Source organism: Chiloscyllium punctatum, chromosome 48, assembly GCF_047496795.1.
Source record: "Chiloscyllium punctatum isolate Juve2018m chromosome 48, sChiPun1.3, whole genome shotgun sequence".
NCBI classification, from domain to species: Eukaryota; Metazoa; Chordata; class Chondrichthyes; order Orectolobiformes; family Hemiscylliidae; genus Chiloscyllium; species Chiloscyllium punctatum.
Genome location: NC_092786.1, coordinates 46,856,580 through 46,883,781, shown reverse-complemented (window position 1 = coordinate 46,883,781; position 27,202 = coordinate 46,856,580). Strand labels below are relative to the sequence as shown.

Below are 27,202 nucleotides of genomic sequence, written 5' to 3'. Positions count from 1 at the left end.
AAATGGATTAAGGAAAAATGCATGCGTTCACCCGTGAGTAACGTAATTCAAAGATATCAACTTGCCTTTAATGTGAACTCTACTGAAAGTCAAAGTGTGGTTACGTACAGCTATTTAATAACTAACGGTCTCCATTAGCAGCTTTTCTCTCTTCCCAGCATCCATTCCTTTGTCTACCCAATGCTTTTCATGCTCTCTGGGCTCCATCTCCACTTCTTGTTTTACTCTTCCCCACACCCCAACTCTACCCTCTCAGCATATATACCATGTTTTCCTGGCTACAATCAGTTCTGAAGGAGGGTCCACTGGATCAGAAGTGTTAACTCTGCTTTCTCTCCAAAGAGGCTGCTGGAGCTGCTGAGTTTCCCCAGCCATTTCTGGTTTTGTTGTAATTATTAACTTTTTTACTTCTTCAAATTATACGTCCTTGTATATTCTGAACAACGAAGAAATAGTTTGGGGTCAGTTAGTTCAATTGTCTGGACAGCCGATTTGAGATACAGCGTGATGCTCAGTGTGGGTTCAACCTCTCATACTGACTGAGGTCACCATGAAGGTTCCAACTTCTCAACCTCTCCCCTCACCTGAGGCATAATACCCTCAGATTAAGCCATTACCAGTCTTCACCTACCCCGGAGAGAGAAGACCTCTGAGACTATGGTGGCTTTACATTATTGGGATGCCAACATGAGTGTGTAAATGTGATTGTGTTATCTGTAGAAAGTTGAAGAAACTTGACGAAAGTACTCTGCGGCATGCTTAGTTGCTTGATTGCAGTAAGACATGAAATATTTCATGTAGTTCAGGGGAATCAGAACATTTCAAATTAGGGCATTGATATCCGCCCCAGAGACAAACTGAAATGCTAGGATAGAATTAATCATACTGCCACCTATCAGAGTGATTGAGATTAAAGCAAGACTTCGAATTTTGATATCCAAATTTCAAAACTGGGCTCCTTTAATTTAACATTTGAAATGGGAACAATAGAGATCTAGGAAGAAACAACGCAGTGAGAATTATCCAGATGATGGATAAAAGGAGAGATGGAGAATCTTATCTATTCATTATTCCTTTTAAATAATAATGGCACATTAGTATTCTGTGTAATGTATTCCTTTCAACAGAGAATTTACAAGAAGATTAAGAAGTGTCAACTGACAGGTAAATGTGGAGAAACAGGACAAGTTGAATTACTCAGAGAGGTGGCACAGACTCAGTGGGCCAAATGGACTCCCTCTGATGTACAGTCACTCTATGATCTGATGGTTGTGATTTTGTTTGTTTCTTTGTTTTCACTTTGTGTAATTTGAACCGAACGTATCATTGAGCAGAAGAACAAAAGATACAAAACAAAACTTGATTGTAACAAGATGACGACCTGATGGAAACCCATGAGGGGCTCTAGATGAAAACTGGAGCATGGTAAAGGAAACCATTTTCTTAGATCACCATTTCAATTTAAAAGCCTTAACAATGAATGTGTCACAAACTGGTCCCTTTCTCAAGGATACAGTATCTTTGGTTTTCTCAGACGGTGCCGATCAGACTGGTTTGATTCAGAGATGAAAAAGATTTTGAGAGGCCTTTTGTTTATATGTAAACAGATGAGACTTTGGGCCAAAGTGGTCATGTTTTAGAAGGTCTGTAGCCAAGCAGTTCAGTGCAAAACTAGTTGGGAGTTCAACCGTGAGGTGTGTGGAAACAATCTCTCTCTGTTCGTCTCCCCCATTCTACCCTTCTAACTTCAACCTATAAGCATCTGTTCCATTTATACTGGTTTTTAAGAGAGTTTGCTTATTGCGACTGTTGTGCATATTTGGAGCAACATACTTTAGTTTGGATAGGCTGAGTTCTGTAGGGGTTCTTTATTCTGTTCTATGTGTTTCATTGTGTAATTTTGTGAATAACTATTTATTTTAAAACTGGTTGTCAACCTCGGTACCTCATTCCAGGTGATTTTTCACTGTATACTTAACTGAAACAAATTACAAAGTTATGGTCTGGGCTGCCTGCTTAAGAATGTTTTGGGTGGTCTGGCCTAGTTCATAACAAAAGACTCTTGCATCTGTGACAAACTCTAATGTTAGCATTAAGAAGGGGAATGGAGGGCTTTTGCCCAAAACGTCGATTTCGAAGCTACTTGGATGCTGCCTGAACTGCTGTGCTCTTCCAGCACCACTAATCCAGAATCTGGTTTCCAGCATCTGCAGTCATTGTTTTTACCTTATTAAGAAGGGGAATACTACACTGGGGAATCATACATGGTAAAAACAATGACTGCAGATGCTGAAAACCAAATACTGGATTAGTGGTGCTGGAAGAGCACAGCAGTTCAGGCAGCATCCAACGAGCAGCGAAATCGACGTTTCGGGCAAAAGCCCTTCATCAGGAATAAAGGCAGTGAGCCTGAAGCGTGGAGAGATAAGCTAGAGGAGGGTGGAGGTGGGGAGAGAGTAGCATAGAGTACAATGGGTGAGTGGGGGAGGAGATGAAGGTAATAGGTCAAGGAGGAGAGGGTGGAGTGGATAGGTGGAAAAGAAGATAGGCAGGTCGGACAAGTCCAGACAAGTCAAGGAGACAGTTACTGAGCTGGAAGTTTGAAACTAGGATGAGGTGGGGGAAGGGGAAATGATGAAGCTGTCACATGGTCACAACAGAGAACAGCATTCTTTGGCCAGGAATGTACCTTACATTTGTAGTAAGCTTACAAGCTATTTTGATTTAGTAAACTTCTAATTCATTATGTAAGTTTCCATTAACTGTTAATGTGCATTTTTTGTCAAAGTCTCCATCAGGGGGCTGCTTAACTGGAATTTGTTTTGTTTAAAAGTGCAGAAAGGAGGATTCATTCTGCTGCTGATGCGTTGGGTCATGGCGAAACATTTAGAAGCTTTTGGAGACACGGTGAAGTGTTTTGCAAGCGATCCTAACTTTTATTATGGCTATGATTTTTTTTTGTTGAAAAAGAGCTAAGAATTTGATCACAAAAGAAACCACCGCGGAGGCTAACCAAATGGAATAGAGAGAAAGATGTGAAAAGGAAAGAGAAGATGGAAGTAGTTGGGTCTGTCCCACACCCAGGTTGGAGACGGTGAGAAACTTAAAGCATGCTTTGGTAAAATGACGGTATATGATGGTGAGGGAGTGCTGATGATTAAAGCTGCCTAATTATCAACCTTCAATAATAAATGGGAGTCAGTTTCAAGTTCTGTTCACTCTAACTTCAATAACAATGCTGGCAAAATTGGAGAGTCACTACACCTCCAGGCCCCAGAACATCTGATACGAATTAGGACAAACACTTTCATAGCATGTAATACCACTAAACCGGACCGAACAATTGGGCGTTGGGGAGGAGCTGGTATTTGTGTAAAGCACACAGAAGAATCCAAACTGAGAAAGCACAACAGGCTCAGTTCTTAGGACACTGATTTGTGATGCTACTGAGTGGAGGAACATTGATCAACATTCTGCCTTAAGTATGGCTGAATCATTCCAGCTCCTGTGATATTTTGCTTTGGCATTTTTTTTTAAATATTAAATGTTGTACTGTTTCTTCCTATGCATGTTAAGGATGGTTTGTAATTAGTAGTGACATTCATGTTTGAGTGTATTTTCTGTAACTGGCAGTGACATTTACATTCAAGGTGATCAATAAAGCTATCCCTATTGATCTTTTGTTTAATTTCTACTGAAGGTGAAAATGAGATTAGACCACCCACACAGAGACTCTCATCAAATGTTCTTTGGGGATATACATCCAGGGGAGTCACTTTATAAAAACCCTTGGAACGCATATCATTGTGTCGGAGAAGCTTCACATCATAAACTCTCTGGAGAGTTGCATCAACTCTGAGACTTGTGTTATAAAGTCATGGGGAGCATGTGTCTGGAGTCAGGAGTTGCATCATTAGTTCCCTAAGAAGGGAACACCAATTTTTCTCACCACCTTATAACATTTCACAGTGATTTTACAAATTGTCAACCAAAGGTCCTAGTGGAATTCCAGACACATGTTTCCATTAATTCTTACACTCTGCAGGCCTCATATTTATTCTACAATATCATTAAGAATTACATGTACATAGCAAAGATGATTAAACTGGGACTATCCCTGACACCGGTCCCATCTTTGAAAGCTGGTTGGAACAATAAGCTTTTGGATCCTATTAGATTTAACTTACATATGCAAATTCATTGGATAAAGTGTATAACTCTAGAAATTAATATTTTTTGGGAGACTTGTGTTAACACTAGAACGTACTCATATTCCTTCACAGAGTGACATCCCTTAACTGTTCCACTGAGAGATTTTGACTTTGCATGATAATCAGCTGAAGTCGCAGCAGTGTGAAGGTAAATTGGAATTGGCTGTGGCAATTACTATTGTTCACCGTCAGTCAGAATAATAGTGATGCAGTCATCAGTGCTGGATGTCCAGAATTTAATCAAAACAAAGGGTTCAGTCCTCAGCTAATCTAATGTTCATTCCACATGCACAAAGTCTGGAGAATTGAGCGCTTAAGGTGCACTGATAGTGTTCCTGCCTCTGGGTCAGAAGGTCCAGGTCCAAGTCCCTCCTGCTCCTGAAGGTGTAGTATTACATGTCTGGAAAGTTTAATTAAAATATTTAGAGTCTAGTGACCTGCTCAATTGCTAATGAATGAAAAGTTCCTAATTGTGGTTCTCCAAATGTAATCTGCCCAATGTGACACTGCCCTTCAATTGTCTGTGCCCATCTCCATTTGGCTGACACGCAACTTTTATCTCGAGTCATTAGCGTTTGTCTCCTTTGTTGACTCAGCCAGGGCAGGCTTGTACTTTGAGTGACAAGACCTGTACAAAACCAGGTGACAGCAAATTGGCTTCACTGATAATAACAAATCAGTAAAGATGTCGATATTGCAAATTCATCGTCATTCATTCAAAACAAATTGCAGAGATCTACCAAATCTGAGGCTGAATCTCATCATTTGGCAAATCATATTGCTCCTGAAAATTGAACAGATCCATGTTTGATCATTTATTTACTCAGATTGCCAGGAGATTTAACCACTCACAACAGTTATTGGGACTTCTTCCGATTCAGATCTATTCCTTGTGTCCAACATTCATTTTTTACCTGTCACCTTAGGCATGGGAGATTTGTGTTAATATTAGAACATACTCATACTTTGCCACACAGTAATATTCCTTAACTGTGCCACTGAGAGATGTTGACTTTGCATCATAATCAGCCCATAGCCCAGAATGAGATGATACCCAAATGCCATCTTGTGTCTGTGTCAGCAAGGTTTATGTACAGCAGTGTTCTGGAGGACCCAATAAGTGAGACTGAGGACATACTAAGGGGCAAGAAAGTACAATCATTAACTGGTTACATGGTTGCTATGAATTGCTACTGTATTTGGAAAACACAGCAGTTCAGGAAAATGAAGAACAAGGTACCTTTGGAGATGGGTTTGTCTTCCCATGCCCACAACCAAAATGCAGAGAAGCATTCCACTAGAAGGTGAGGGAGATCAGAGGCACGTCCTCTAAAGCAGTGTCAGTCCAATTGACTGCAGGGACCATATCCACAGCCACAGCCTATGGGTAGGCAACGATGGTGTAGATCCTGTGGTCAAAGTATATTTTGTGTCTTTCGTTTTTCAGCACTTCCTGGCCCTTCCATCACCAAGTAAGTTGGCTGTTTAATTATCAAAATCCCATTGGTTCCTGCTATAGGTGCCTAAGACGATGACACTTTGTCTCCGGCAGGGTGGCATAAGGTAATGGACATGAGTATCATGATGTTGAAGAATCCAACAGATGTTTATTACTACTACATACAGACATTAAGTTCACAGGCAGGTCACTACCTGGGCAAACATTAAGCTATTAGGTTTGAACGGAGGAGAATGCTTCTAATAGCCTGCAACACTTCAGGTAATCTCACAGTAATTTGGAGTTATTCTTAAACAATACCCTCCGGTCACATGATGATACAGTGATGAGCATGCCTGTGAAAGGTATACAGACATACAAGAGACAGAAACACAGAACAAAGACAAGTGTCCAGGACAGAGACATTTTTGGAGGAGATGGAGACATCTTTAAAACAGAAATGGCAAAATTCACTTACACCAATAAGCAGTTGTTCTCCTGTAGTCAGAAGGTGTGATAATGCATTAAATATAACCATTCTACAAGAATACAGCAACAACTCCTGATTGTCAAATAGGGAGTAATATCGAAAGGCTGCAGGAATACATTTCACTGATCCTTACAATCAGTCAAACATAGTGAGCGGTTTCTGGTAATTTCACAGCTAACCTCTGCCAGTTTCACCAGCTGTGCCCAACATCTTACCAGTATCACAGCTGTATCTAAAATACATTCAACCCAAACCCCAAATGACTACTGACATCACAGAGAATAAAGTCATTGTTTCAACCTCCACCCGGGATGATCAAAAAGCATCATCAAGAAGTTTCTAATAAAGTTACAGAGGGAGGCCTGACGGCAAGAGTGATGACGGGTTGGTAAGAATGAGACTTTTGATAGTGAACAAAAGAAATGCGAAGCCTTTAAGACCAAGCGTAAGACAGATGTTGGCATTACCACGAGTCACCATGATGTCGGATAAATCAATCACAGTCCCGTAAATTGATCACACCTCAAAGAGCCTGCAGCTGATTAATGAACCCAGGTCCCATTCCTCTGCAGCTTACTGCATGCAAATAGCTTTGATATCATTTATCTGCTGTCACCAAAGGTGATCAATGAGGTGATAGATGGCACAGCTGGGATTACCTGCACAATAGAAATAGCTGGCAGTATAATTCCAAATTTCCATTGGAAAAGAAGCCGAGAAATAAATTACAAAATCAAGGAGCTTACTACACAATAAAAGGCAGCAGAACGACTAAACTTTCTTCCTCTTAATTGAAGCAAATCAAGTGGCCTTATCAAAACTGAGCTGTGAGCAGCTGCTAACTTCAGAAACAAAACAAATTTCACAAATATCCTAATGTCAGAGTGAAACAGTGGCATTGCAACAATCTCGTTTCAGTGACTGGCTTTACCTGTGACCGGAGCTGTTTTAAATGAATGTTCGTTGGCCAGACCTGCGTTATCGTTTGCTGTCAAAATGCCCGAGGTCATTCACAACAGACCATTTTGCCCTGATGCCAGGGATCTGGATCATGAGCCACTCCCCAGTCAGAGGTCAGCAATGCGAGGGGCTCACAGGCACAGATTGGCAAAGGGGCATCTTACCGTTTTTTACTGACAACAACCCGTTGTCTTGACTACACCATTATAACCAGACACTTTTTATATTAACTTAGTTAGCACAGAAAAATAAAAGAGAGAGAGAGAGAGAGAGAGAGAGAGAGAGAGAGAGAGAGAGAGAGAGAGTGTAAGTAGCACGTGACAGACATTAAAAAGAATTTAATCTGTCCTCTGAGGACATGCGAGCATACAAATTAGGAGCAGGAGGAGGCCACTTGGCCCATCAAGCCTGTTCTGCTATTCAATATGTTCATGACTGACAGGAGTACCCCACATTTCCACCTTCTGTCCCTTTTGATTGTCAATAATTGATTTCCTTCAGCCAAAATAAAATAAAAGATCCTGCTTTCACTTCCTTGCAAAAACTCATAACTGTCTGTGAGAGAAAAACAATTCTCCCCATCTCAATCTTAAATGGGCAATGCATTAGATTTAAACAGAGACCTCTAGTTCCAGATTCTACCACAAGCAAAAATATCTTCTCCACAGCTACCCTGTCAAAACCTCTCAGGATCGTATGTGTTTCAGTTGAGTTTCCTTTGTTCGTGCAAACTCCAACCTAGCCTGCCCAATCTTAAAGTTCTGCAATCTCTCATCATTTAGATTATATGCCTCACTTTTATTCTTCCCTCCAAAAAGGACTATTCCAATTCACGATTTCCCACATTAATCACATTTATCAGTTCTTTGCCCATTCATTTAATCTGTTTCTATCGCTTTGTGTGGCTCTTTCATAACTTAACTCCCTTCCTAAAGTTGTGCCATCTCCCAACTGGGAGGTGGGAGACACTGTAAAATGGCAGAGAAAAACATCAGAATTATACTGACATTTTCTCACCTCCTATCGATGTAACTGGCAGTGGGAACTGCCAACTCTAGACTGAGGCGGCGAATTAATGGAGACTTTTCAACCATCACCAGCAGTTCAACAGTGTTGGAGAGGCCACTACATAGAGAGACCCTGGCAGCCTTCCAGAGTAGGGTAGGCTGATCCATAGCCCACAGAGGAGACATCCCTCATCCAAAAATGCACAGACTCATCCCACAGAGACATTCCACCATCCCACAACAGCAAGCTGCCTGTGAATACTCACTGTCATACTCACAAATCCAACTCTAAGAATGGGTCATGGGTCAGGCCAAGTTGAAGGGCAAAGATTAGGGATAGAAACAGAGAGAGAAGGATGTTGTGAAACTTGAAAGGGTTCAGAAAAGATTTACAAGGATGTTGCCAGGGTTGGAGGGTTTAAGCTACAGGGAGAGGCTGAATAGGCTGGGGCTGTTTTCCCTGGAGTGTCAGCGGCTGAGGGGTGACCTTATAGATGTTTATAACATCATGGATAGTATAAATAGACAAAGTCTTTTCCCTGGAGTGGGGGAGTCCAGAACTAGAGGACATAGGTTTAGGGTAGAAGGGAAAAGATATAAAAGAAACCTAAAGGTCAGCTTTGTCATGCAGAAGGTGGTGCATGTATGGAATGGGCTGCCAGAAGTAGTGATGGAGGCTGGTACAATTACAACATTTAAGGGGCATCTGGATGGGTATATAAACAGGAAGGGCTCAGAGGAATATGAGCTAAATGATGGCAAATGGGACTAGATTTACCTAAGGTAACTGGTCGGCACGGATAAATTGGACCGAAGGGTTTGTTTCTGTGCTGTACATCTCAATGACTCTGACTCTGGTAAACAGAGATGCCAAGAAGCTGTGCCTCATGTTATGCAACATTGGAGTGCATGCATCTTTTGGGTTAAACCAAGCTGGACATAATTTGCTTCTTATCTTGTGGCCTACTGCTATTTTTTATACTTAATATACAATCATTCATGTTGATTGCCCCAATAAATTTGACTACAGTATGGAAACAGGCCCTTTGGTCCAACAAGTCCACACACACCGACCCTTTAAAGAGTAACCCACCCAGACCCATTGCCCTACCCTATATTTACCCCTGACTAATGTACCTAACACTATGGGCAATTTAGCATGGCCAATTCACTTGACATGCACATCTTTTGGATTGTGGGAGGAAACTGGAACACCCAGAGAAAACCCACGCAGATACAGGGAGAATGTGCAAACTCCACACAGTCGCCCGAGGCTGGAATCAAACCCAGGTTCTTGGTGCTGTGAGGCATCAGTGCTAACCACTGAGCCACTGTGCCGCCCCAATACTGTCACATATTCAAATAAAAGAATAAGTTTACCGGATATTGCAAAGCCTATGAAAACTTGTTACATTTTGCAAATCCCTTAAAAATCATGTTACTATCATCAGTGATTTTTCTTCCTTCTTTGCTCATACATTGAAAGGGGAGGAAAAGAAAGCTCTTGATAATGACAGGAAGATAAACCCTTGAGGATTTATGATGTCACGCAACCTGATGATGACCAACACGTTCGCCCTGCACTCAATCGCTTTGGCCTAAACCCCATTGAGAGTATAGAGCTGGAGGTTGAGCTGCAGAACATGTTAATTGATTTTCTATCGGAAAAATATCTGGATTTTCAGCATAGTAAGGCATAGATGTGGGGCAAACTTCTTCGGAGTCTACACACTGTAAATCATGCTGTCAGCATATTGATTGCTGTTGTTTTCTTTTTTAATGCATTAATGATAATTTTCTGACTTTTGGCAGGGAGCCTCACCCCTGGGAATGCACATCAAATATCCTGATTAATCCAAAAAGCACCTACAGTGCATGATAGAATATCTGGCACTTGTTCTCAGTAGGCAAGACCTCCCTCTATGTTCATGTTGGAAAAATCTGCTTATTATACTGATTCACAAAGTATATTTGAGGTATTATTGTCATGTAACATAATTACTCAAAACAACTTGGAAGAACATTTGCTCTAACTTTGTAGATCTCCCCCAACCCTATAGCTTTGATTTTGATTTTTAACTTGAGTTAGGATTAACGTCTGATCACATTAAATGTTTCCCATCTATCCACTGATCAAATTCTGGCAAGGTCAAAGAGGTGGGAGCATAAACTGGGGTGGGAACATAAACTGGGGTGGGAACTAGATGCTGTCAGAAGATCACAGGAGTAGAATAGGCCATTCCGTCCCTTGAATGTGGTCTGCCATTCTGGATCATGGCTGATCAACTATTTCAACGCTATTTTCCTGCACTATCGCCTTATCCCTTGCTGTCATTAGTAACTAGAAATCGATCAATCTCTGTTTTGAACTTACTCAATAGCTAAGCTTCCACAGCCTTCTATGGTAGAGAATTCCAAAGATTCGCCACCCTCTGAATGAAGAAATTCCTCCTCAGCTCAGTTTTAAATCATAGAATCCCTACAGTGTAGAAGCAGGCCATTCAGCCCATTGAGACCACACTGACCCCCCCCCAAAAGAGCATCCCACTCAGATCCACCCTCCTACCCTACATTTATTGTGGCTAAATACCCAGCCTGCACATCCCTAGACAATATGGGCTATTTAGCATGACAAATCCACCTGACCTGCTCATCTTTGGACTGTGGGAGGAAACCGGAGCACCCAGAGGAAACACACGCAGACACGGGGAGAATGTGCAAACTCCTCACAGACGATCGTCAGAGAGTGGAATCAAACCCCAATCTCTGATGTTGTGGAGCAGCAGTGCTAACCACTGAGCCACCCTGGCTTGCCTTTCTTTCTGATACTATTCCCCTGGTCCTCGACCCCACAGACAGGGGAAACATCCTTTCTGAAACTGATCTGTCTATCTCTTCACAATATTTTTAGGTTTCGATGAATCAGCCGCTCATTTTTCTAAACTCCAGAGAATAAAGGCCAATGTCCTCACTCCTTTCTCTCAGTACAGTCCTACTATCTGAGGAATCAGTCCTCTGCTGCACTCTCTCCACGGCAAATATATCCTTCCTTAGGCCAGGGGACCGGAACTGTGCAAAATGATCCGGGTGCAACCTTACCAAGGTTCAATACAAAAGAAGCAAGACATCTTTGCGCCTGTACTCAAATTGTCTTGCAATAAACATATTGTTCTCTTTTTGAAAGGCTTGCAGTGACTGTATGCTGTCTTTGAGTGAGTTACGGATAAGGATGCCTAGGTTCCTCTGGACATCAAGGACTTAATTTTAACAGAAAACAGCTCAATGTTGTTTTTGTCAAGTATATCAAGTTTTCAATCTGCGAGGCCTAACAGGTTTTGTCGCTCAATCTAAACGACCTAACTAGCAAGGTACCATGCCCCTATGGCACCTTGCTCATCCAATGCTCGCACAATCCCCCTACCACCACAGGCAGATGTACTTGTCACTGCTGGGACATCACAGGGTCCCTGGCAATGGTGCCATCCTTGTTGTTTACCTCATCAATAGTTGGCAGTTGGAGCTGCCCTGCTCATTTGGAGCCATACGGAAGACAAGGAGAACTTGGCACTCCTCTTGGTGGACAGGGACCAAGAAGTCCTGGTGTACAGGGTGGTGCAAAGGAAATATAAGACCATAAAGACCATAAGACATAGGAGTGGAAGTAAGGCCATTCGGCCCATCGAGTCCACTCCGCCATTCAATCATGGCTGATGCGCATTTCAGCTCCACTTGCCAGCGTTCTCCCCGTAGCCCTTAATTCCTCTAGACAACAAGAACCTATCAATCTCGGCCTTGAAGACATTTAGCGTCCCGGCTTCCACTGCACTCCGTGGCAATGAATTCCACAGGCCCACCACTCTCTGGCTGAAGAAATGTCTCCGCATTTCCGTTCTGAAATGACCCCCTCTAATTCTAAGGCTGTGTCCACGGGTCCTAGTCTCCTCGCCTAACAGAAACAATTTTCTAGCATCCACCTTTTCAAAGCCATGTATTATTTTGTACGTCTCTATTAGATCTCCCCTTAATCTTCTAAACTCCAACGAATACAACCCCAGTATCCTCAGCCGTTCCTCATATGCTAGGCCTGTCATTCCAGGGATCATCCGTGTGAATCTCCGCTGGACACGTTCCAGTGCCAGTATGTCCTTCCTGAGGTGTGGGGACCAAAACTGGACACAGTACTCCAAATGGGGCCTAACCAGAGCTTTATAAAGTCTTAGTAGTACATCTCTGCTTTTATATTCCAACCCTCTTGAGATAAGAGACAACATTGCATTCGCTTTCTTAATCACAGACTCAACCTGCATGTTTACCTTTAGAGAATCCTCGACTAGCACTCCCAGATCCCTTTGTGCTTTGGCTTTATTAAGTTTCTCACCATTTAGAAAGTAGTCCATTCCTATATTCTTTTTGCCAAAGTGCAAGACCTCGCACTTGCTCACGTTAAATTCCATCAGCCATTTCCTGGACCACTCTCCCAACCTGTCTAGATCCTTCTGTAGCCTCCCCACTTCCTCAGTACTACCTGCCTGTCTACCTAACTTTGTATCATCGGCAAACTTCGCTAGAATGCCCCCGGTTCCCTCATCCAAATCATTAATATATAATGCGAACAGCTGTGGCCCCAGCACCGAACCCTGCGGGACACCGCTCGTCACCGGCTGCCATTCTGAAAAAGAACCTTTTATCCCAACTCTCTGCCTTCTGTTAGATAGCCAATCCTCAATCCATCCCAGCAGCTCACCTCGAACACCATGGGCCCTCACCTTGCTCAGCAGTCTCCCGTGTGGCACCTTATCAAAGGCCTTTTGAAAGTCCAGATAGACCACATCCACTGGGTTCCCCTGGTCTAACCTACTTGTTACCTCTTCAAAAAATTCCAACAGGTTTGTCAGGCATGACCTCCCTTTACTAAATCCATGTTGACTTGTTCTAATCAGACTCTGCTCTTCCAAGAATTTAGAAACCTCATCCTTAATGATGGATTCTAGAATTTTACCAACAACCGAGGTTAAGCTGATTGGCCTATAATTTTCCATCTTTTGCCTTGATCCTTTCTTGAACAAGGGGGTTACTACAGCCATCTTCCAATCGTCCGGGACCTTTCCTGACTCCAGTGACTCTTGAAAGATCTCAACCAATGCCTCTGCTATTTCCTCAGCAACCTCTCTCAGAACTCTAGGGTGTATCCCATCGGGGCCAGGAGATTTATCAATTTTAAGACTTTTTAACTTTTCTAGCACTATCTCTTTCGTAATGGCAACCATACTCAACTCAGCCCCCTGACACCCTTTAATTTTTGGGATAATACTCCTGTCTTCCACTGTGAAAACTGACGCAAAGTACTTGTTAAGTTCTCCTGCTATTTCCTTATCTCCCATCACTAGGCTCCCTGCATCAGTTTGAAGTGGCCCAATGTCTACTTTTGCCTGTCGTTTGTTTCTTATGTACTGAAAGAAACTTTTACTATTATTTCTAATATTCTAATTTCTAATTTCTTATTACACTCTTTGTTATCCTCTGTTTGCTTTTGTATCCTTCCCAATCTTCTGATTTCCCACTGTTCTTAGCCACTTTATAGGATCTCTCTTTTTCTTTAATACATTTCCTGACTTCCTTTGTCAGCCAAGGTTGTCTAAGGTTCTTCCCATGGAACCAGCAGAGGAGGCCAAGACACCAGATCCTTCCAGCCTGAGATTTCTACCTAAACTCTTTTGCAAGATGGTCAATAACTGCCTCCACTCTGCCAGAGTAGGAGCCACCACCTTCATCCTGGCACCTCAAACTGTCTCTGGTGCTGTACCCATCTACTACCTAAACTCTTGCTCTACAACTCTAATTAGTTTGCAACAGCTTCCCTCATTCATTCCCAACCACCCAATTCCCACACCCTGCCTGGCCTCTGTGCTGCCTTCTCACTCACTTGGGTCACCTCACCACCTTTCCCCCAGATGCAGTAATAGTGATGCCACCCACCTTCATCACATTCAATCACTCCCTTTCCATCATTCCAAGAGAGAAATGACGCATAATTGGGCTGATAGTGACAGGACAGTGCTAGTGGGATGTCTGATATTTGGCTCCTTGCCCCTGGTTGGAGGACCTTGACCTTCACTAGCCAGGACTTAGAACATTCCTCTGGAGATGCCTGTCCAGCAAAGTAAGGTACATTGCTAACTGTTATGCTGACCCACATTTCTATCACTATGCTAATATAACATGCTCAAATTTCTACCCCTTGATCATGCTTCATCCTTCCATTTGTCACCTGGAAGTACTAATGACATTAGAAGGGGGTTGAAAGGATGCTACCTCCTCCACTTCTGGGAACACAGAACAGCTGCCTTAGAGGAAGCCCCAACCAGGCAGCCTCCTGCTCCCTCCACCAACTCAGATACTGATGCCTCGGTGGTTCTGATACCCAGACTAGAGCCAGGAGCACCTACTGGTTTGTATGCTATTGCCACATCTCTGTAGCTTTACTGGACAAACCCCCCAAGATTAACCAAGGCCCACTCACGTGAGTGACTTAATCACACATTCCTGAACAATGAGTGACGTCTGCCCAACTCCTCGATGGTGTTCCTGGGACTCTGCAGACTGCACTGTTCCAACATGAGAGTGAGTAGCCCTGAGATGCATCCTGATCCAGTCTGGGAGCCCCCATGCACAATGTGTCCTTGCAGCAGCATTTCAATGAAAGGCGCTGGTGTACTCCAAATGGCAGCATTGATGTGCAGAAGCACACTGTTAGCCAATCAGAAATGTTTGATGACCACGTGATGAAGTTGGTACATGTCAGATGCCAATGTCTATGGAAATGGCCTGTGTGTGATTGTTGCCCATGGAGCATGACCTAAGATATTGGGGCTGGGATGGAGGTCCAACTTGAAATCATGAAAGCTGATCACCAATGCATCCATTATCTCTATAGCCATCTCTTTAAACACTCTAAAAGGAAAGTCATTGGATCCCAGGGATCTGTCAACTATCACTCATCTTAATTTCTCCAATATTCCTGCTTGACTGATACTAAGTTCTTTCAGTTCCACACTCTGACCAGACCCTTGGACCTTAATTATTTCAGGAAGAGTTCCTAGAGTTTCCTCTGCAAAGGCAGAGGCAAAGCACTTATTTAACTTCTCGGTCATTTCCGTATTTCCTATTCTAAATTTTCCTGCCTCTGCCTGTAATAGAACAACATTTGTCTCTCCTAATCTTTTTTTTTCCTTTTTATGTACTGATAGAAGCTGTGACAATAAGTTTTTTACTTTATGCTCATATCCTATTCTCTTTTTCTTTATCAAATGGATGGTTTCCAGAACATCATAGTTGCAGACTGGTTTCAAGCAAGCTGGAATAATAGCTTTTTTTATTGGTACAATAGTTATCTTCATGCTGGATGGACTACATTAAAATCGACAACTTAATCACGATCAGACTACACAGAGTTGCTGAAAATCCTAAACGTGCAAAAGGACAAAAGGGGCATTAGAACCAATAGAAGTTCTCTTTTATATTCCTTTCATGGGGTATGGGTATCACCAGCTTGTTCAGCATCTGTTCTTTACCCATGACTGCGTGGCGGTGAGTGGCGACCATACTCTACCCTTTAATATGAGAGGGACTACATCCAAAGGGCACCAGAGCTGAACTGAACCTATCTGCAATTCGTATTGTCATCCTGATGTCATGCTGGTACAATGAACACAGATCATATAACATTACAGCGCAGTACTGGCCCTTTGGCCCTTGATGTTGGGCTGACCTGTGAAACCAATCTGAAGTCCATCTATCTTACGCTATTCCATTTTCATCCAGCCCAAAGCAGGACCCTACACTCAGAATCTCAGTGTAACCTAAGCTATCAAACCCAACTGCAAGACATGTATCTACCTAAGGGCAGTCTCGTTTGTCAATGAAAAATGAATGGGAAAACATAACATCATAGCCAGTGGAAGGAGAAGGTGATTGATGCTCTCCAGAGTAGGTGATGTCCATCAGGACTACACCTTAGAATGGTCAATGTTCAGCCAAGATAGCTCCTAATTTTTAAAAGTGGACAATCAATACTCATCGTAACAGGTTATTGAAAATAAAATAGTGCAGATGCTGGCAATCTGAAATAAAAACAGAAAATGTTAACTTGGGATGTTAACCATTCTCTGTTCCTCTCCAAATATTTTCCAGCAAGTTATGATTTCACCTAGAAGAAAGAATGAGTTTTAATTTCTTGTCATATTAAGGGCCCTTGATATTATTCCCCAACTAGTTGCCATAAGCAACAGATTCAACGAGGTAATTCAAACATTCTTGATTACATTACACTTGTTTTGCCTTGTCAAGTTCTCAATGCAGAATGCCTCAGTTCTGCTCTCCTAATGTCAATGCTTGTGGTGTTGCTGTTTAACTCTGATATGTTCTATTTAAATTGCTTTCTGATGTCAGTCACCCTGTTGATTCAGATGAGTGGAGATTAATCAATGTTTCTGCTGCTTTGTCGCTACACACAGTTTACAAACGCAACACAATGTAAAACAATGCAGCAACATCCTCAACAGCATCGGGAACCTTGTAAAACAAAATTCTCTGCAATAATCATCAGAAAACTAACTGTACAGCATCCACCACCTCACTGCACCTTCCAGTAAATAGGCTAATCACTGTCACGTAATCATAGGATGATAATTCAATTACTCATGGTAGAAAGCTGTCTCTGATACACACATGGTGCAATGTATAATCTGTGGTAAGTGTTGTCCGATAGTCCAACTGATTAGCCACAGGCGTGACTAAGGTGACACTGATTAATCACATGCTTCAGTGGAAAATGTTGCCTTCAACGCAGGGAAGTGAATACTACGTGTTTATTGACTGTCATTAACTGCAAGGCCTTGCCGTCTTTCTCTGTCTCTGCAGTTTGAATTTCTGGCATGAATTTATCAGATGCAACATATCTTAGTGCAGCTCCCTGACCTTTGTCTAGCAGTCTTGAGGAAACGCTGACTCTGTCGGTGTGATAACTGAGCACACTAACTTGTACTTTGAAACATGTCAGACACAACTGCTTTTAACCATCCGGATTAGATTCCTATCCATTCCAATCCCGCTGTTTCTCTCCATCCAGACTCAGATCCTTATTTCCATTTTGAGCCACATCCTTCTGTCCACCCAGATCCAGTTCCCTGTCGAATGACCATATCTTCCTGACTTTGTTCTTGTTCAAACATTCAGTTACACCTGTTTTACATCTCTATTTCACCATTACCACCATTAGCACTTGCCTATGCCTTTTACTCTCTCCACTTCCACTTTTTGCTTCATTCTCTTTCCCCCACCCTGGCAACAACATAAAAATCATTTTCCAGCTCCTTTCTAGTCTGAAGAAGAATCACACTTGAACCGAAACATTAATTCTGTTTCTCTCTCCACAGATACTACCCGCTCATCATCAGTCAGGAACATTTTCCTCTTCTGACCTACAATTGTTATTCTGATTGGTTGGGCCAGTGGTTCCCAAACTCTCACACTGTGACCCAGATTCAAGGCTTAATAATCGCTGTGTGAATCAGAATTAGAATAGTAAATTATTGTCACTATAGAGTTAAACAACACAGAATCAGACCCTTTGGTCCAACCAATCCATGTCAACCATAATCCCAAGCTTAACTAGCCTCATCTGCCTGCACTTGGCCCATATTCCTTCAAACCTCTCATTCATGTATCTGTCCAAATGTCTTTTAAATATTGTAACTGTAACACTTCCTCTGGAGGTTCATTCCATGTACGAATTACTCTCTGTAAAAAGATTATCCTCATGTCTTTCTTAAATATTTCTCTTCTCACCTTAAAAATATGCCCTCTAGTCTTGAAAATCCAAAACCTTGACATGATGTCCCAACTCCTATACTCAAAAGGTCGGAGCAATGAAGACAAGCATCCTAAACGCCTTCGTAACCACCCTGTCTATACGTGACACAAACTTCAAAGAATTATGCACATGAACTCCAAGGTGTCTCTGTTCTACAGCGTTACCCAAGGCTCTACTTTTAATTGAATAAGTCCGGCCTTTGTTTGTCTTACCAAAATGCAATAACTCGCATTTATCCAAATTAAACTTCATTTGCCACTCCTCAGCCCATTGATTCAATTCATCAAGATCCCTTTGTAATCTTAGATATCTTTCTTCACTCTCCACTGTAACACCAATTTTGGTGTCATCTGCAAACATTCCAACCATGCCTTCTATATTCTCATCTGAATCATTAATATAAATGACAAACAAAAGTGATCCCAGTACCGAGCCCTGTATTTTTACAAAAAAGTACAGTGGAATGTGTTTAAGTAGCCATACTCCAGCCCCTGTATTAATAACAGGAGTGGTCTTTCCGTTATAACATGAAGGCAGCTTTTACAATTTGATTAGCACTCCATGTCAACCGCAGTTCCCCTTTGGAGTTGGGTGTTCCAAAGGCTTAAGGCCTGCTAACTTGACCTGCATTATTCATCATTTTAGAAAATAATCAGTGGTCAAAGAAATAAAGCAAGAACAGTAATCCAAAGATTTCACTTTTCAGTGAACCATTTTAACAAGAAATAGATAAAAATATGACAGTTATGTGCAAATGAACATTGAAATCAGCAACCCAATAGTGGTTTTTTTTAAAACTACTTTTTCAGTTTTAACTTGCTCACCAAGAGTGTAATAAAGTAAATCTGAATTCTTAGGAGGCCACATGTGGCCAATAGTTAATGTATTGGACAGTCCTGGCATAAGGAAATAAGTCGGTTCAGGCAGTGATCACATTGTGTGGAGATTTGGTTCTAATATATTTCAGCTTACAGTTTGTATCGTGTGTGTGGAGAGAGAGAGAAAGAGAGAGAGAGAGAGAGAGAGAGAGAGAGAGAGAGAGAGAGAGAGAGAGAGAGAGAGCTGGCTGTAATATACGATAAACAACTTCTACTTTCTTTATTTGGAAGAGGGCTAATTCTAACATGTGTGGCTTTGACCATAAGAACATTAGAAAAAGGAACAGGAGTAGGTCATTTGGCCCCTCAAGCTTGCTCTGCCATTCATTAGGATGAAGGCTGCTTACAGATTCCATTGTGAATAGAAGAGGGCTGGGGGAGTTTTGTCTGCCCTCTGAACTTTGCTCTTCTCAGTTTCTGAACGTCACTTTGTGCTGTTTTCACAGGATCTCACAAGTGTGCAACATTGTACCTCCTTTCCCCAAGTAATCTAAAACCCTGGCTCAACCACAGCTCATCTTTTCTGCCTGATTTATGTCTTCCTCTCTCCTTCTCTATTCAATTTTAATGGTGTCCTGCTGCATGAAGCACAACCTTCACTGACTCTTCTTAAAACTGAAATAAAAGCTTGTCAGTTAACTATCAAATTGAGATCAGACTTTTGTTCCACAACCATCTAGCTAATGAACATTTAGCCTCCACTTACCTGGGTGTCACTCGTCTATCATTCGGGAGCTCATTATCAGAATCAAATACAGCGCCATCTTCAGTTATCAGCTGTTTGCTACATGACCATTCCTCTTTCTTTAACTTCAGGAGCCCTGCACAGAACTTAGCTCCCACTTCTTCCAGTTCCTGGGTTCCAAGTTGGAGACCCTGTCAGTAAAAGAAATGATGTTTCAGTTTAGTGTGCTGCTTACTTACAGAGCAATGCAAAACTTCTGATGTTCCTTTTACATTCTCTTCCATTAAGTTAGAGCTACACAGTGGAATTATTCAGCAGTCAAAGATGACCAAATGGGACTATGATTTGCTTATCTCTTATTCAGGACAGTCAGACAGATAATTAGCTTTATTGAAAAATCATCATGGTAACAGCTGCCGATTTGTGATGACAATACACATTAAACCTTTGTACACTCCAGTCCAACACCGGCATCTCCAAATCACATTAAACCAGTCACTATAATTCATAACATTGTTATAGACAATCATTAAAATAAAATAAATGATTAAATAATAAAAGGATTGCACAATATGATCATTTTAGCCTACAAATAACTGCAGTGCATTGTAAATGCAGGTCTCCTTAATTTATTGAATAGAAATGAAAGGTTCACTATCCTCTGCATTTTGCATTAAAGCCTATAGATCATATTTTGTCATACTTAGTCCATTAAATTCCATACTATTTATGAGGTGAAAGGTATTAGCAATTCAGCGTGGCTTTTGTATGTTTTTTTGGCATGAGGGAGATATGCTACCTGCATGAGCACAGACTACCAGTTATTATCACGGTTTCTAACTTTGCAAGGACAGAACAGCCAATTTCACAGATATTCATTTGATGAGATCCAACAATGAACTCTTGCTGCACCTTAGTGATGACGCGAGATGTACCAAACAGGTCTGACAATCATGGCCATATTTTCTCGCAAGAGTAACTATGAATATACCAGTACTCATGACTATTAAAGAGTGAACCAAAGAGCAAATTTTAGGATCTACACAGTTGCAGTTAAATTCTGTCCTAGTTATCCTGCTTCTCCATCAGTTTCATTCTAACGATATCTTGCCAATAGGCTTGGCATTCCTACAGGTGGAGTGTGTGTGAATTTGAGCACTTATTCACCACATACAAGGTTATCATGAAGGACTCTCCTTCTCAATCTCTCTCTTCACCTGAAGCATTGTGACCCTGAGGTTAAAAAGTGTGGTGGTGGAAAATCACAGCCAGTCAGGCAGCATCTGAGGAGCAGGAGAGTCGATGTTTTGACTCACCTGCTCCTCAGCTGCTGCTTGACTGGCTGGCTGCGCTTTTCCAGCACCACACTTTTTGATTCTAATCGCCAACATCTGCAGTCCTCACTTGTTCCTAGACCCTCCGATTAAGCCACCCCCAGTCATATCTCTCTCTAAAGAGGAGCAATCCTATGGTCCAGTAGAGCTTTGGTAACTTAACCTTTTCTGGTGCATTACAAGTGCAAAGGTAAAGACTTGTCAGTTGAAGTGCAATTACATTTTAACAGTCATACACAAACTTTATATTTAATTTTTAATTATTTCCAAACACTTTTTTTGAAGTGTTTTTATCTTTTTGTCTCTTTTATCCCTCCTGTTTAATTTCACTTCTCTTCAGTCCAGTTTCTCGATATGATTTTGCATTGAATTAAATATTCTGACTTACACTCTCTGGTTTAAACTCCATGGGAGCTAAATTGAATAGGCCCAAATACAGGCACTAGAAATGTGATGTGTAATTACCCCATGCCGGTTCAGTTTAATGTAGGCAATACGCCAATGTTGCACTACCTGCTCATTATAATCACTGCTGCCTTTTAGGCAGTGCTCACCACATTAGTTGCCTGCATCAGCAGGGAGCCTAGTATTGTTACTTGCTAGCACTACCTAAAGTTAGCCTACCCTATTTAAAAGGAAGATAAATTGTGGATACTTGAGCTGATGCTAAAATCTTTCAGAATGATATTGTGCAATATTAATTCTATAGCAATCAGATCGAGTGGAAAATGCTATATGCAGATTCAAGTTGAATATTATTGTAAATTCTGTAAGATGCAAATTGAAATGGGTTTGTAATTTTTTTTTCAAATTTTATGAATAAAATCTATTCTTGGGATAAAAACAATGTCACCAGGCAAGGATTGTGTCGTTGCAAACTCACTGGAGGGTGAGATTCCACATAATTCTTCTGCAGAGGATTCAGGTGGAGATTTCTGTTGATGAGGTTACAGAAGAATGGTGTAGGAAATACACAAGAAAATGCATGGGGCAGTGCAAATTCTGCACATTAAGTCAAAGGATAAGGGAGAAATGGGAGATGAGTGATAATGCCCCTGGACTTGCAATGGCTGAGCTAATACTCAGGGAACAAGGATTCAAATTCTACCAGTGAAACTGGTGGAATTTAATTGAAACTAATATATCTAGAATAAAAATCCGGTGACTACTGAAGCTACCACGAATTGTTGTTAGGAAAAAAAACCTCTCTGGTTCATTAATTAAGGAGGGAAATCCTCTATCTGTCCATGCTCTACATGTGACTCCAGACCCACAGCAATATGATTCACTGTTAGCCACTTTCTGCATTCCAGGACAGTTAAGGGTGAGCACAAAATACTGACCTTGCTGGCAACACCCACATTTCAGGAAAGAATAACAGGTTGACAGTGAACTTGGCTCAGGGGTTTGTGCAGAGCTCAGAGGTCATCCTATCCAGCCCAGTTCTAGTACCTAAACAGGGGTCAGTTAGTTCATTGGCTGGATGGCTGTTTTGTAATGCCAAGTAATTGGTTCAATATTTTCATTGGCTGACATTACCAGATCCCATTCACAACCTTTCCCCTCACCTGGGACATGGTGACCTTTAAGTTAAAAACCACAAAAAGTGGTCTGCCTCGTCCTCTCTTTAAAAAAAGAGCAGCCCTATGGTCCAATAGGACTATAATAATTTTATCTTGATGTTCGTGCCTAACCCCATCAGTCAACCTTTGGCGCCAACCATGATGCAATGGCAGATAGTCGAGATGTCAGCTTCCAAAGCAGCACCTGTAAATACTACCAGACATTGTAGTGCTTCAGTAGAACCTGAGAACACAGCAAGCTCTGACGATTGCCGTTGTAGATATGAATATCAGTGTGGAAAGGGGCCTCTGACCTCTCCTTAGATAGAGTGGCAGTAGCTCCATTTAGCATATCTCTCTCAGCATGATAGCATCCATCCTGACCTGCCACTCTGACAGGTATTGCTAATGACTGCCAGCCAACTCTTAACAATTGGCACCCATGCTGATCTGGTGCTGACTGAAGGTAAATACCCACAGCTGCTCAGCATTATATAGGGAGACCCTCTCCTGTGTCCCCTTTTGAGAATTAACAGCCTTCCACCAGCCGTGTTGCAGCCATTAGCAGCACCAAGTTCATTTTCTACAACTTTGTTCACCCCGATCACACAGATTTTTATTATTAATTCATTGGATGTGGACTTTGCTGGCTAGTTCAGGAACAATTGAGCAAGTGTTAAATGGGGGAGTGAGACAGGAGGTTATGGATTAGATTTACAGTTAGAGGCAAGATTATCCTAATTATTCCTGAGAAGCTGCTGAAAGTTCCTGATGAAGATATTTTACTTCAAACAGAGCACAGTAACTGAGACCAAGTCAATAGCCTGTAAAATTCAGTTTCACCTGCTGTTCATTTTCATCATTGCATTCTTGAAGTGATGTGAATACTCACAATTGTGCCAAATGTCAGCATTTGTATTGGTGCTCCCTGTGAGACAGCCAGTGCTCTCTATTGTCTTGTTCCAGCTTTCTACTTTTTATGTCACAGAGTTTTAAAGATTTGTCACTATTCTCTACCACTCTTAGTGCTCTGCACGAATTTGTTAGTGCCTTCTACCAGTCTGTTGATGGCTTCTATGGATTCATTAATTTTTTTTATTGATCCTGTACATCTTGTTAGCATTTTCTATTAGTCCATTCGAGCTTTCTATCACTCTGTTAGCAGTTTGTACCTGTTTGAAAATGCTTCTTACTGGTCTGTTGGTATTTTCTGTTGGAATCTATCCACAACTCCATCCCCAGTTTTCTGTCTTTCCCTCTTTTGGGGCTGAAGCCATATTGGTCTGTGATATGCTTTCAGCACACTTGTTCCATAATAGTAGCAGTGATGACATTGCTGTCTACAAATTGCTCCTTGCTGACTACTTGGTAAAATAAATGAAACATGAAAAAGAACCAGGCATTAATTAACAGGTTGAAAACACACAGGCCTATTACCACCATTGCTAGCAGTCAATTGAAAAGGGAAGCTGAGGTTACAAGCCAGCAATTCTGTAAAGTGTTGATAATTGCTTCTCCTCACTGTCTGAATGACGAATACAGACAATATTTTGGGTCAGCTTGAATACTAAATCTCTATTTCACGTGATCAGTTTGTTATTTAATATTATTCAATCATGTAGTACATTACAAATATTAAGTAGGATTAAAATGTTGTTCTTTCTACGTTGTCTCCAACCTTCACCTATAGATGAATGATCAACCTGCCCTTCCAGTTACAGACAAGATTGTGCAATGTAATGACAACATTGTGAATCCGAGAAAGACAATCAGATCTGAACCAAAGAGACTTGTTTCTTTAATAACTCAGTATACAGGCACAGAAAGCAACAGGGAATAAGATTGGTACATGCCAGCCCCAATGAGTAGCTCAGTGAATATCCAAATGTTCTCTCACACTCAGTGGAGAAGATGGTCAGCACAATGTAGGATGGGATACCAATTGCCCAACAGCCCACTCTGTGTTACTGACAGATACCAGTTTCACCCAAATGGCTCACAATGTGATGCGCTGATTGACAAAGACCCACAAAAACCTGGAGACACTCTTCACAACGTCTAATTCACAGGCTTCCTATTGACTAACACATATTTTGTGAATGTCTTTTAGTGTCTCTGCAATTTGTTAGTTCATTGCCCTTTTTTTGCCTCTTGTGTCCAGGTGCAAGAACTAAATTTAAAAATCAAGGTCTAATAGCTTGTGAAATTTTCCATTTTATAGCTTTTTAAACTAAATAAGAGAGACTCAGTTCTGATCAATAACCACTTAGCTGCCTTCAATCCACCAGTGCAGACTCCAGGCTGGTGGTATAAAGTGATAGACATGTTTCCTTTGAAGGTACTCATCAGTATTCTGTAGCTGCTGTATTCAAACATGCATTTAACATAAACAAGAGGCACCACTTAATATAGCTGTCCAGGCTATCCTAATTAACTCTTCATTCAAAGAAGCTGACTTGCTGCAATATTGGAGGGGCAATAGACAGGATACCCTGAATATCCTCCAGAGGGGGAGATTATGGAATTATTTGAATTACAGCTAATCATTCATTTGACAAATTTGATTATTCTTTGTTAGCAATGCAAGAGAGTAGCTGCAATGTTCTAATTATACAGATATTAATTTCCATTCTACATTTTCCATCCTATCAATATTATATTCATTGTGAAGTGGATTAATGCAAATATTTTCTCCAATTGAAGTTACACAGCTCACAATCTTTAAACGTTGGGTTTCAACTGAGGGGAATAGCAGACATATTTGGAGTTGCCACTTTATTTTCCGGATTGTACCATAGATCTAAGGAAGGTCTGATTTGATTTGTGGCTGATTTGATTTGATTTGTTGTTACGAGTACCTACGTACAGTGAAAAACTTTGTTCTGAGTGTAGAGGCAGACCATAGGGTGGAAAAAAAACTTGGACAGAGTAAGGCATACAGGCTACACTGCACAGCAGGTGCACACAACAAGTTCAACCTTAACAAGATCAACATTGTTTGAATGTCCATTCATCAGTCTAATAACAGAAGAGAAGAAGTTGCTTTTGAACTTGTCCGTGCTTGTGTTCAAGGTTTTCTATCTACTGCCTGACAAAGAGGTTGGAAGAGAGCATTACAGGGGTGGGAGGGGTCTTTGATGATGTTGGCAGCCTTTCCATGGCAACAACTGTGGGCGGCATGGTGGCACAGTGGTTAGCACTGCTGCCTCACAGCGCCAGAGACCCGGGTTCAATTCCCGCCTCAAGCAACTGACTGTGTGGAGTTTGTACATTCTCCCAGTGTCTACGTGGGTTTCCTCCAGGTGCTCCGGTTTCCAAAAACGTGCAGGTCAGGTGAATTGGTCATGCTAAATTGCCTGTAGTGTTAGGTGCAGGGGTAAATGTAGGGGAATGGGTCTGGGTGGGTTGCGCTTCGGCAGGTCGGTGTGGACTTGTTGGGCCGAAGGGCCTGTTTCCACACTGTAAGTAATATAATCTAATCTAAAAGTGTAAATGGAGTCCACGGATGGAAAGTTGGCTTCCGTGATGGTCTGGGTTGCACTCAACTTTCTGTAGTTTCTTACGGTCCTGGGCAGAGCAGTTGCTATACCAGGCCATTATGCACCTGAATAGTATGATGCATCTGTATAAGTTGGTGAGGGTCCTTATGGGCGTGGTGAATTTCCTAAGCATCCTGAACAAGAAGAGGCACTCTGTCCTCAGATGAGTGGCAATTAATGTTTTTAGATTAGATTAGATTAGATTACTTACAGTGTGGAAACAGGCCCTTCAGCCCAACAAGTCCACACAGCCCCGCCGAAGCGCAACCCACCCATACGCCTACATTTACCCCTTACCTAACACTACGGGCAATTTAGCATGGCCAATTCACCTGACCTGCACATCTTTGTGACTGTGGGAGGAAACCGGAGCACCCGGAGGAAACCCACGCAGACACGGGGAGAATGTGCAAACTCCACACAGTTAGTCGCCTGAGGCGGGAATTGAACCCGGATCTCTGGCGCTGTGAGGCAGCAGTGCTAACCACTGTGCCACCGTGCTGCCCACATGTCTAGATGTTAGGGCTGCCAGTGGCTGAAAGCAGCATAAAATGGCTGATGGTGTCTTTCAATTGATATAAAATGGCTGAGGAGATTTTTAACTGAAAAGTATATTGTTTATTTTGGTATCTGAACTATAATCGAAGACAATCATAGCCTCGTAGATTAAGATAGCACACAAAGGGTTCTGCAATGAATACATGAAGAGTCCTGTTGAGTAGTCACAAAAATGAAGCTGCTTGCTATTTGTACAGAGACTAATAGAAAAGGAATATCCTTGAGTAGGCTAATAGAAGTTCAAAGTCTGGGATTCAGCACTAGGATAGAAGGGAAGGGTTTGATCCACCTTAGTTAAGACCTCCAGATAATCGTAGCCATAGATTTAAATATATAGCGTCATAAAGATGTACAGCACAGAAATGGACCCTTCAGTCCAACTAGCCCATGCCAACAAGATATCCGAAACCTAATCTAGTCCCATTTGCCAGTGCTTGGCCCATATCCCTCTAACCCCTTCCTATTCATATACCAATCCAGGTGCCTTTTAAATGTTGCAATTATAGTGGCCTCCAACATTTCCTCTGACAGCTCATTCCATATACACACCACCCTCTGCATGAAAAGGTTGCTTCTTAGGTCCCTTTTAAATTGTTCCCCCCTCACCCTAAACCTGTGCCGTCTAATTCTGGACTCTCACACCCCAGGGAAAAGACCTTGTCTATTTAT

At 41.8% G+C, this 27,202-nt stretch overlaps 1 protein-coding gene across 2 annotated transcripts in view; it reads right to left on the bottom strand.

Moving 5' to 3' along the window:
• agbl1 (AGBL carboxypeptidase 1) overlaps nt 1-27,202 on the bottom strand; it is a 252,237-nt gene that overhangs the window by 36,275 nt on the left and 188,760 nt on the right. For both annotated transcript variants that reach the window (XM_072565137.1, XM_072565138.1), the window contains one exon: nt 19,562-19,731. In XM_072565137.1, coding sequence (XP_072421238.1) covers nt 19,562-19,731 — 170 coding nt within the window. The remainder of the gene's footprint in view (nt 1-19,561; nt 19,732-27,202) is intronic.